This window comes from Melitaea cinxia, chromosome 27, assembly GCF_905220565.1.
Source record: "Melitaea cinxia chromosome 27, ilMelCinx1.1, whole genome shotgun sequence".
Taxonomy (NCBI): domain Eukaryota; kingdom Metazoa; phylum Arthropoda; class Insecta; order Lepidoptera; family Nymphalidae; genus Melitaea; species Melitaea cinxia.
Genome location: NC_059420.1, coordinates 7,285,833 through 7,297,219, shown reverse-complemented (window position 1 = coordinate 7,297,219; position 11,387 = coordinate 7,285,833). Strand labels below are relative to the sequence as shown.

The 11,387-nt window shown below is 33.0% G+C and overlaps 1 protein-coding gene across 1 annotated transcript; it reads left to right on the top strand.

The window, feature by feature from the left end:
• Positions 1-1,185: 1,185 nt before the first annotated feature.
• LOC123667088 (protein phosphatase 1 regulatory subunit 3C) lies at positions 1,186-3,288 on the top strand. The gene has a single exon (XM_045601077.1). The coding sequence runs from the start codon at positions 1,239-1,241 to the stop codon at positions 2,091-2,093; it is 855 nt and encodes a 284-aa protein (XP_045457033.1). The 5' UTR covers positions 1,186-1,238; the 3' UTR covers positions 2,094-3,288.
• Positions 3,289-11,387: the final 8,099 nt, after the last annotated feature.

Sequence of the window (11,387 nt, the reverse complement as noted above, 5' to 3'; positions counted from 1 at the left end):
GTATAAATAATGAGATCTCATTAAAATCATATCCGCGATTTGATTGTTGAAAACTTTCCTATGTATATGAATATTACTGTTTATCTCAATGTTTTAATTAGTATTTATACTCATTACATCCGCAAGTATTCCGTATATCCGAGTTTTCTCTTAACGTTGTATATTAATTTTTATATCTATATAATAGAAGTAATTAATAAATACTAAAATCAAAACTAAGCTTAAAGCTAAGCTTAGCTAAGGTGGTTGTAATTATTGTAAAAAATATTATTTGTAACAATAAAACTAAGTATAACATGTTTCTAATTTAATTTATTTTTACTGATATTTTGGTTATAAATAAATTAAATAAAAAAAAAATCGTGTGTGCCTTAGACCACACGACTGAAGTAAAACTTCTTTAGCTCCATCTAACTTATATCTTCCTTGTAACTCCGTTCGCCTCACTCGATTACACTTTTCGTAACGCTCTCGTCACGCATTTACCAGCTTACTACCCAATTCAAGCGAGCGTAAAGAAGTTTTAATTCAATAAACAAATTACACCTAATGGCCGAGGAAATAGAGATGTCACAATCTCAAACAGGAATCTTCTAGGCAAGCACGCATTATCTTAGGCTGCATTTTCAATTGCCATTAGGTAAGATCGCAGTCAAGCGCTAGTCTATATAGATATTTAAAAAAAAAAACACAACCACGACAAATATCTGCATGGCAAATGTTTGGTTGTTTGGGAGGTCGAACCTGTGATTTTCAGCACATTAATCTGCTTCTATTTTGATTAATTTTGCTCTTTGATATTCTTAATATCATTATTATAAGTCTTGACAAATATAATAAAAATTCTATAAGACATTAAGTGTATATTTACATATTTCAATCTTCTTACACTTTTGTTTTTCAATTTAATATGATAAATCAAATAAACATGCCTATGTGTAATAAATAATAATTTTATATTTAATGCATTCAAGGTTGCCATTAACTTCCGTAAGATAATATTCTTATTTACTCCGATGGTACATATACAATGATCTTGACCTTATTCCTATATGAGTTCAATGTCAATAAATTTTATCCGTAAAATTCCCCAACACGCAGTGTCATCCTACAATACTTTCGTATGAACGCGTGGCCGACGCCTGCGCATCTATATAAGTTCGCCGCGCGAGTAATTCTGTTTAGTTCGCTGCTGGCCGCTGTCTTATAGACGGGTGTTTTTCTTTTGCAGAAACGCGATGTGTGCTGCGATAGACATGCTCGCGTCGGAGCAAATGTTCTACGGTCATAGCCCCCCAGCCGGATTCCTGACTGATTACACCCCTCAAGTTAGAAGACCTACAAAGATAACAACTAGGGGGTTCTCGGCACCATGTCTATCAGTTCTAAAACCAGTGCAACTCACTCTAAAGGCAGCTCCAAGATCGTGCATCAGGCTATCGAATGATAAAAAGAACAAACGTGTTGTTTTCGCCGATGATAGAGGATATGCTTTGGAACAGGTCAAGTTTATGACAGAACCTTCACACGTTCCACCATACTGGGCTTTAAAAATAATACCCAGTCCACCGCTAGAAAGGAAACCTCCACCTCAAGCTGTTGTGGATTTGTGGGAACCGCGATTTTGTCAACCGGCCTCCGATTATTTGGAATTCCGCCGGCGTATCACGGAAAACTGTGTATCTTTAGAGAACGTTATAATTAAACAAAACGAATGCGCGGTAGACGGTACGATAAAAGTGAAAAATTTGGATTTTAACAAGGAAGTATTCGTACGAGCATCGTCAGACGGGTGGAGGACGCATGAAGACTCGTATTGTGCATTTGTCGAATCCGGACCTTTGAGTGTAAACGGTGTTTCTACATACGATACATTCGGGTTTAGATTGCAGCTACCCATCCATTCGCGACGGCTAGACTTCTGTGTGTGTTTCCGATGCAAAGGGAATGAATATTGGGACAACAAAAACGGAGAAAATTATACAATAGAAAAATCATCTGTCCGTAAGCCGCCAGCGATATCGTGTGCTAGAATCAACAACGGCAACTCTTGGACGATGAAAACTAACGATGGAAATACGCCATATTGGTGAAAGGTGCTATATTTTTTTGGTGGTATGTGTCTTGGCGTGTGCCAATCTGTGATCTAGTGCCATATTGTTCGTTTGAACACTAAGGAACGAAGGTTTGTTATGCCTATTATTAAGCTCGAAAATAGACTGCTCTTTCTAATTTATATTCTATTTTGATTATTTCTAATAATTATAGACTGATTGACGGTCAATGTATAGTTTTTGAATAAATGAAATGCGCTCGGTGTCCTCAATAGTATAGACTGACTCGTTAGCCATTTAGTTCTTATTTTCTTATGTTATTTATATATAATAAGTTACATAATAATAATTTTAAAGTTGATTGTAGCAACATTAATTAATTGTTAAAACAGTTTTGATCTTTATGTTGTTATCAAACACTACCTACCCTCTTTTACTCTTTCTGCATCGATTTTGTGCCTACTGCTTCTTGATAAGAACTTTTAGAGTGATTATTCTAGTCTATATTAATGAAAATCGTCAGCCACGTAGACATAGTAAAACAATGATTTAAATCATTTAATCAAATACACATAAATCCTCATGCTAATATTTTTAATGCAAGTCCTTGAAGTTTTGATTTTTGATTGTAAATTGAAATTGCAAATAGGAATATATGAAAGCAGCCATCAATTTTTTTAAATTACTATTACAAGTATAATTTCCCTCGAGAATAAGAAAGGATAAGGAAAAATACAGTTTATATTATACAATATTAATATTAAAAAAAACTCGAAAGATAAAGGCGACGTCTCGTCACTTATCGTTAAATAAAATGAAAGTTATTTAGACATGTGCAAATATATTTCTTGCGTTATCAAATGAATGTTTTGCGAGATTTGAGTAAATTGAAATCATTTACTCGGTGCGTGAACAGGCAAACTTGTTTATGAATGTTTTGTTGTCAAGACAGGTTTACAATATTAAATAATAAATAAAAAGTATTGTTATTAAAAATTGGATGTTCATATAAAAAAATAGTTGTATAACGACGTAGTTATGTTGATATTATGCAAGTAAAGTATGCTTCGTTCTAAGCAGATATGAAATCGACAATGAAAAATATTAGGTATTTAAAAACTTTCGAAAAAAATTGTTACGAAAAAACCTTGAGTTTTATATTTTTGATTTTTTTTTAAATCATATATCGTAGTGTACATTATAAAACTTATTTATAGAATACTTCCGTTTTTTTTTTTTAAATTGAATAATGATGATAAGGCTACGGATATTTTAAATAGACCTGATAAAATAAATATATTAATACAGTATTTAAATCAATTAAATACAGAATAAGAAATAACGAAAGTCAATTTAGATTGTGTCAAATCATAACATGTCATTCAAAATTAAGTCTTATTTGCGAATACTCAAGGAACATTTTCATACAATTATATAAATATGTAAATGATTTAATATGATCAAAAATAATTTGAGAAAAAGTGTCTATTTTTTCTAATGTCTATCTTAACTCATTTGTCAATTTTTAATGTACCACTTCAGATTATGAATCGTTAATTTATATTTAATATATAATTTTTTTATTAATGTTTTAAACTAAAGTACTTTTCGTAATCTCGAAAAAAATGATTATTTAAGACGGGGAGGTAATTTTATCATTCTCTCAAGACCGCATATTGTTAATTTAGTTTTGAAACGTCTAGTAATTCTATTGAAGCCGGTTTCCATATCTAAATTCGTTCCTTTGGTAAACAACCGTTATTATGTGTTAAAAAAATCCTTTTTATATTTCCCGCGTGGATTACACAATTTTTATTGTTTTCTCTCGTTAAAATATAGCCTATGACACTCAGAAGTAAAGTAATATTCTTTTGCTGGTAATTTTAATTCCGTCGAGTAGATTTTGAGTTTATCCTTTTATATAGCATTAGTATCAAATTGTATGCCTGCATATCACAACAAACATTGTACGGTCCATAACCAAAACGAAACGTTTTTGAATAAAATATAGGAACCGGCCCTCTTTACAGATTAAACAAACATTGCAAACAATTTTTGTTTAATCTGTAATTTGTTCTAGAGACTCCTCAATACATCTTTGGTCTTAGATCAGTTATGGGAACAAGAGTATTTGAAACATTCCTAATGCTATTTTAAATAATGTTTTTATTTTTGTGTAATAATTAAACACAATTTATTCTTAGATCTGCTTATACAAATCAATTTAGTGCTTCTATTCTTTTAGTCAAATTAGTTCCTATTCATTCACATTCAGATAAAAGTTTAATAATATAATTTTTATACATGTATTTAGGTATATCAGAAATTTAAATAATATTACTATATGAATAAGGATCAAAACTGTTTCATGATTTCTATTTTAATGTGTATTTTTTGATTAATAATCGACTTATTTGATATATAATATTTTTAGACAATATGTGTATAATTATAATTGATTTTTTAAAATATTATTAAAATTGTGTGCTGGTATATTAATTTATAAAATTATGAATTTATTTTTACTGAATTTATCATATAAAAAGTTTTTAATTAGAATTTATTTAACTAGCAATACTTAATAAAATATAAAACTTTATGTAATAGGCTGTATTTTATTTTATATATTTTTTAAATAATTGTCAGCCTATATTCAAACTTATGATTATCAAATTAATATTTGTTTAATTGGCAAAAGTTATGACAAATTCATTCATATAAATTTTTATTTATAATCTAAGCCCTTCAAAACGAATTGTAATTTTATTTTCAGAAAATTACAGTAATCATTATGTAACTAAAATATATATTTTTTACTAAACCGGGATTAAAATGTAGATTTCGAATCTAAATAGCAATTTTTTTATTTTAATTATATAAATAAAAAAATTGATTTCATTTATTATTTTATTAATCATACTTCAATTTTGTTTGGCAAAGTTGTACAGTCAATGATCATAATAATTTACATAACAATAATAATAATATAATAATATAAAAAATTTAACGGATATTAAATAGCGATTTTGTCGTTTTTTGATCTCATTTCGATTTCATAATGAAATTAATACGAAACAAAAAATTATTTTTGTGATAAATGTGTAAAATTATAACAATTCGCTATGTCTAATCCGTTAAAAATATTATATGTATTATTTTAATTATGGAGTATATTTATTATAATATAATGATTTGTAGACATTTTTTATAAAAACTGGGTTGTATCTAGTGAGCAAACTGTTTAAATTAAAGAACTGATTAATGATAAATGTTGATTATAATGTTTATAATTTTATATGTATAGTGTTAATGATTAATGATATTTAATTATAATGATTGTATACAGATGTAATGAATGACTGGCGTCGTCTTGTTATTTGTAATAAACGTTTAATTTTGAAATTATTGTTTTTTTTTTTATTTTAACTTTAAGTATAGGTACTCATAAAGCTGAAAAGTTTGTTTCGTTGCTAATTTGCTTGAACGCGCTAATCTCAGGAACTAATTAATGATCACAAAAAATAAAAAGGTGATTTTATTGTTTTTTAATATTTACGCAAATTTCACTAATATTATATGTAGTTTGTTTGTTTGTTTGAACGCGCTATTCTCAGAACCTACTAATCCGATTTGAAAAATTCTTTCAGTGTTAGATAGCCCATTTATCGAGGAAGACTATAGGCTTTACATCATCACGCTAAGACAAATAGGAACGGAGCACCTATGAAAAATGTTTTTAAAATCGGGTTTTTTTTCCTTTTGAGAACTTCCCCAGTGAGCCTAAATTTTCTATTCAGCGCGGACGAAGTCACGGGCAGAAGCTAATTATTCAAGGGGAATAATTACTCATCATTATCATCACCATCATCATCATTTCAGCCTATGGCAGTCCACTGCTGGACATAGGCCTCCCCAAGTTCGCGCCACACATCCCGGTCTTCCGCAATCCTCACCCAGCCTACACCGGCAATCTTACGCAGATCGTCGGTCCAACGGGCCGGAGGACGTCCCACACTGCGTTTGCCAAGACGCGGTCTCCACTCCAGGACCCGTCTACTCCAACGGCCATCGGTCCTGCGACACAGATGACCAGCCCACTGCCACTTCAACTTGCTAATTCTGTGGGCTGTGTCGGTTACTTTCGTTCTCTCGCGGATTCCGCAGTGCTTGAAGACAAAAGTCTTCGAGCAATGTGTGTTGTCCATAGTCACCACGCTGGGCAGGTGGGTTGGTGACCGCAGGGCTGGCATCGTCGCACCGAAGACGCTGCTGCCCGTCTTCAGCCCGTGTATTTCAAAGCTAGCGGTTAGATGGCTATCCCGCCATCGGTCGGCCTTGTAGGTTCCAAGGTGGTAGTGGAACTGTGTTATCCCTTAGTCACCTCTTACGAGACTCACAGGAAGAGAGGGGGTGGCTAAATTCTAGACTGCTGAATAATAATTACTAACAACGTAAATTAAAATAAACTGCTTAAAACACATAATACCATTTTAAATTAACTAGTTCAGTTGTGTTCTATGACTATGAGTCACAGCGTGATGTTGTACAGCCTATTCTATACCTATATTGACGCTGTCAGCTATCAGCTGTCAGCTCAGTGGTGACATAATTAATCTTTATATGTTATACTCTGCAGAATCTACATTTAGAATCGGTGGTCACTTCACTTTTAATGATAAATTAGATTAAAAATTGTAATATGAACCTTTATATTACAACTGATTTTGAAGCCTATTTGAATAAAGTTATTTTTGATTTAATTGATTTTTTTTGATTTTATGTTGAAGTAATGCACTGACTGATAGCAACGCTCAATGTAAGCCATTAACGATAAACGTTTGAATTACATATTATATTTTGTTTTGACTCACAGCATACTATTTTAGTAGTAGGTGTATTACAAGTAAGTTACTAAAAAAAAATGTCAAAATTACGAAAAGAAATATGAAAGAATTACAAAGAGGAAAACTGTGATATACAATAATATCAAAGTACATTAAATAAAATTAAGATCGTATCTTAAAAAAATTCGTTTGAAAAGAAATAGATATTTTAAAATATATAATATATGTAATACTTTCTGCGTCTATTAGGGCCTGCTTCACCTATTTTAGATAAAGATTATCATGCAAATAAGTTACGATTATACATTACCAACAAGAGGTAGAATAGGGCATAAGGACCTGTTTCACCTCAGGCAATAAACTAAGAATTTTTAGAAAAGAAAAAATATCTATACGAAATATCTAAAATAAAGTTAATAATACAACAAAAATACACTTAAATTTGATTGTGAAAAGGAATGATATATCGAAAAGTTTTGGTTTTTTTCTTGCTTGTATCATCTCACGAAACGTGAATCGATTGGACACAAATCCTTATTATAACCCCGATAAAGAATAAAAATGCGAAAGTAAATCTGTCTGCCTGTTACGCTATCAAGCCAATTCAATCTTGAAAAAATGAAATTTAGACTGAAACCTGAGATGGGACAGTTTACTTTTTATTGCAAATCGCTTCGCTTCAGCCTGTAATATCCCACTACTGAGCATAAGCCTCTTTCCCCATATAGGAGAAGGATCAGAGCTTAATCCATATTGCAAATCAAATGGTTAAAATATCAAAATAGTTATGACGAAAGTCTTTATTTAGAAATTCAACGTCGTCGAAGATATAACTGCGAAACATTGTGTTGGCACTTGATAAGTAGTAGGTAAGTAATTTTATATTCAACTAATTCAGTAAACAAGCGTACGGCTCACCTGATGGTAAGCGATTACTGTAGCTTATAGACGCTCGCAACACCAGAAGCATAACAATCACTTCAGCCTGTAATATCCCACTGCTGGGCATAGGCTTCTTTCCCCATGAAGGAGAAGGATCAGAGCTTAATTCACCACACTGCTCCAATGCGGGTTGGCGGATATATTCCCTACTATGAGTAACGATCGCTATCAGGTGTACATGATTACAACCGGGACCGACTGCTTAACGTGCTCTCTGAGGCACGGCGGGAAGACCTACAAGGACTGCACAAACACCCAAAGCATAACAAGCACGTTGCTAACCCTACCGCTAATCCTCCCCAGGAGTTCTGGTCGCGTTACTCACCACAGGAATACAACACTGCTTGAAAGCAGTATTATTTTGCTGTTATCTTCTGTACGGTACTTCCCCAGTCAAGCTTCTCCAGATTTTGAGTAGGATATTTCTTGTTAGACCCTTTTTTTACGCGGAAAAAATCCTTCATGGATACCCTCCAGCGCGGGGGCGCCAGAGGGTTATGTCAGACTCCTACTGACTAAAAAACCACCACGTCTGAACAGTCGTCCGCTTGGGTGGGGCGAGATGGGGTCGCGCTAGCATTCGCTACCTCGCCCCGGTTCCTGTTGTACCCTACCTCAGTATATATATATATATATATATATATATATATATATATATATATATATATATATATATAAAGCTGTTTAAACTAACATGTTTACATAGACGAACGACCAGCAAAAACTAAGATCATATATGTACACATGTATACATACACAAATTGGTATCCATATATTTGTTTTATTTTGAGAAGCTAAGTTGACATCGTCGTCGTAATAAAAAATACAATCACCACGTACACCGCTTTAATATCAACTTTGAAAAAATGTCCTTAGTGTGACCTTACATGTAATATGGTATTTTGTGTCGAGTTTCTAAGGAAAATCAACATATTAATTTCATCAAATCAAACAATATGAAAAAAACATTATTCAAGTATAAAGCCATTTATATATTTTTAGCAAACAAGTCGTACGCTTGTTTACCGACCTCATTGTAGACTCATCTGATGGTAAGCGTTTACCGTGGCTTATAGACGTCTGGAACACCAGAAGCATCGCGAGCATGTTGCTGACCCTACCCTGAATTCTTCTAGGAGCTCTGATCACCTCACTCACCACAGGGACACAACACTGCTTGGAAGCAGTATTATTTAGCTGTGATCTTCTGTAAGGTTCAGGTACTTCCCAGTTAGGCTGTTCCAGATTTCGAGCTGGATATTGCCTGCTGGGCTCAGTGCATCCTACTTCAGTTCAGGGGGTGTTTTAGAACGATACAGTTGATACGAAGGTAAGTATTTTCTCTTTCTCGGTGTAGGAGAAGCTTCAGAGCTCAATCCACCACACTGCTTCAGTGCAGGTTGGCGGATATGGTAAATATACTTTTGCAGTTTATATTTGTTTTTTTCTCAGAGCCTGTGTTACTAGTTGCTGATTAGGCTATCTGACGTATATGGATCCAATAATATATAAAAATTTATAACATATTTTGCTGATAGGGCTTCGTGACGTCTAACGCTATTCAACAGATTAAAGATGATAGATAAAAGTGTTAGTATTAGATTAATGTCATAGGACTGAATATGAACTTATTGTAATTAGTAATATACTTTCCAAGACACGGTGAGGAGACATACAAGGACAGAAATCAACACCGAAAAGAAAAATTTGGATAAATATAAATAAAAGATCCCAAGCGGGAATCGAACCCGCAAACCATCGGTTTTTTAGGTGACTACTCGCACCACCAGAGCGGTTGTTACACATTCATTCTAATTTGTAGTCTAATAGTCGAAAAAATTAATAAATAAATAAATAAATCTTTATTTCTTCGAACGTTAGTACATAACATTAATACATATTACATCAGTTATATTTAGTCACAAAAAGAACAGTATCTCTCTGGTCCCCACACTAGGATTCCCTGTGTCGTGGGGTCCAGTCCCTTCCATTAGCTTAATACGATTCCGTTAGTTTAAACAAAAACAATGCATTTAAAGTTTATAATTTAAAAAAATAAAATAAAATTAAAATTAAAGCCTATATATTTATATCAAGCCTATCAGGAACTTGTGTATTAGATAATTTTTATTAGCAACAGACTCAAAACTTTACGGCTCTTATTATTTTTCACCAATATAACAACATGAAAAAAAAAATATGACTGGATGGATGTTTGTTACTCTTTTGTAATGAACATCGGACGTAGATAGCTGAAGACCCAGAATAACACATAGGCTATTTTTATCTATAAATTTTCAATTCTCAAAGACAAGAAAATATGATTTGTTTATGGATTTTGGCGAATATAATTGTGTTTGTTTTCGAAGTGATGAAAAACCGACTTAAATTCACATCGACAAGAAATGCTCAAATTTGAATTGAATTGTGGTCACACTACACGACAAGCACCCGTTTTCGAATAACAAAAAGAACCATCAAAATCGATGCACCCAGAAACAAGTCATGAGATAAAATATAAAAAATATGTGTGGTGTGTGGCTACGGTAGTAAAGAATATAGCAACTCCTTCTCTTCCCGTGGGTGTTGTAAGAGGTGAAGGGATAACACAGTCCCACTACCACCTTGGAACTTAAAAAGCCGACCGATGGCGGGATAACCATCCAACTGCTGGCTTTTGAAATACACAGGCCGAAGACGGGCAGTAGCGTCTTCGGTGCGACAAAGTCAGCCCCAGCGTGGTGACTACGGGCAAAACACACGAGTTCACGCGATCTTTGGTGTGAAGTTGTGGAGGCCCATGTCCAACGGTGGACTGTGATGATGTGTGATGATGAGAACCTCCTCCTCTTTTTTTGAAGTTGTTTAAAAATGCATTAATTTGTTTATATTAATTTATTTTCTTTAAGCGTTATTATAATTATTTTTTTTAGAAATGTACATGACTTATTAAAAAAAAATAATTAGGGGTTAAGAACCTCTGTTTGGGATAATAGAATTATTATCATAAGCGGAATTTTTTGTTTTATTATGTTATTTTGTAATGTTATCTTTATCGTTTAGCGCGTGTCATTGATATAATGATATTATTTATATAATGTTCTCTGAGCTACGAGTGCGTTCGTTATTTTTTAATCGACTTCTATATTTTATGTATGTTCGCGGATAACTTCGTCGTTTACGAACCGATTGTGATAATTCTTTTTTCGTTGGAAAGGAGATATCCCAAGGGTGGTACCATGATAAGGAAACAAGGATCTGATGATGGGATCCCAGCGAAATCAAGGGAAACCCTCGAAAATCTGCATAAATTTTTACTAGATGTACTGATTTTGATGATTTTTAATTTAATCGGAAGCCGATGTTTATCATGTGGTCACATTTAAATTTCATCGAGATCTGATTACAACTTTTGGAGTAATCTTTGATAATGCGTATTTACAGAGCAGCCCGATTGGGGTAGTACCTCGACCTTACAGAAGATCACAGCTAAATAATACTTTTTTCAAGCAGTATTGTGTTCCTGTTTGTGAGTAAGGTGACCAGA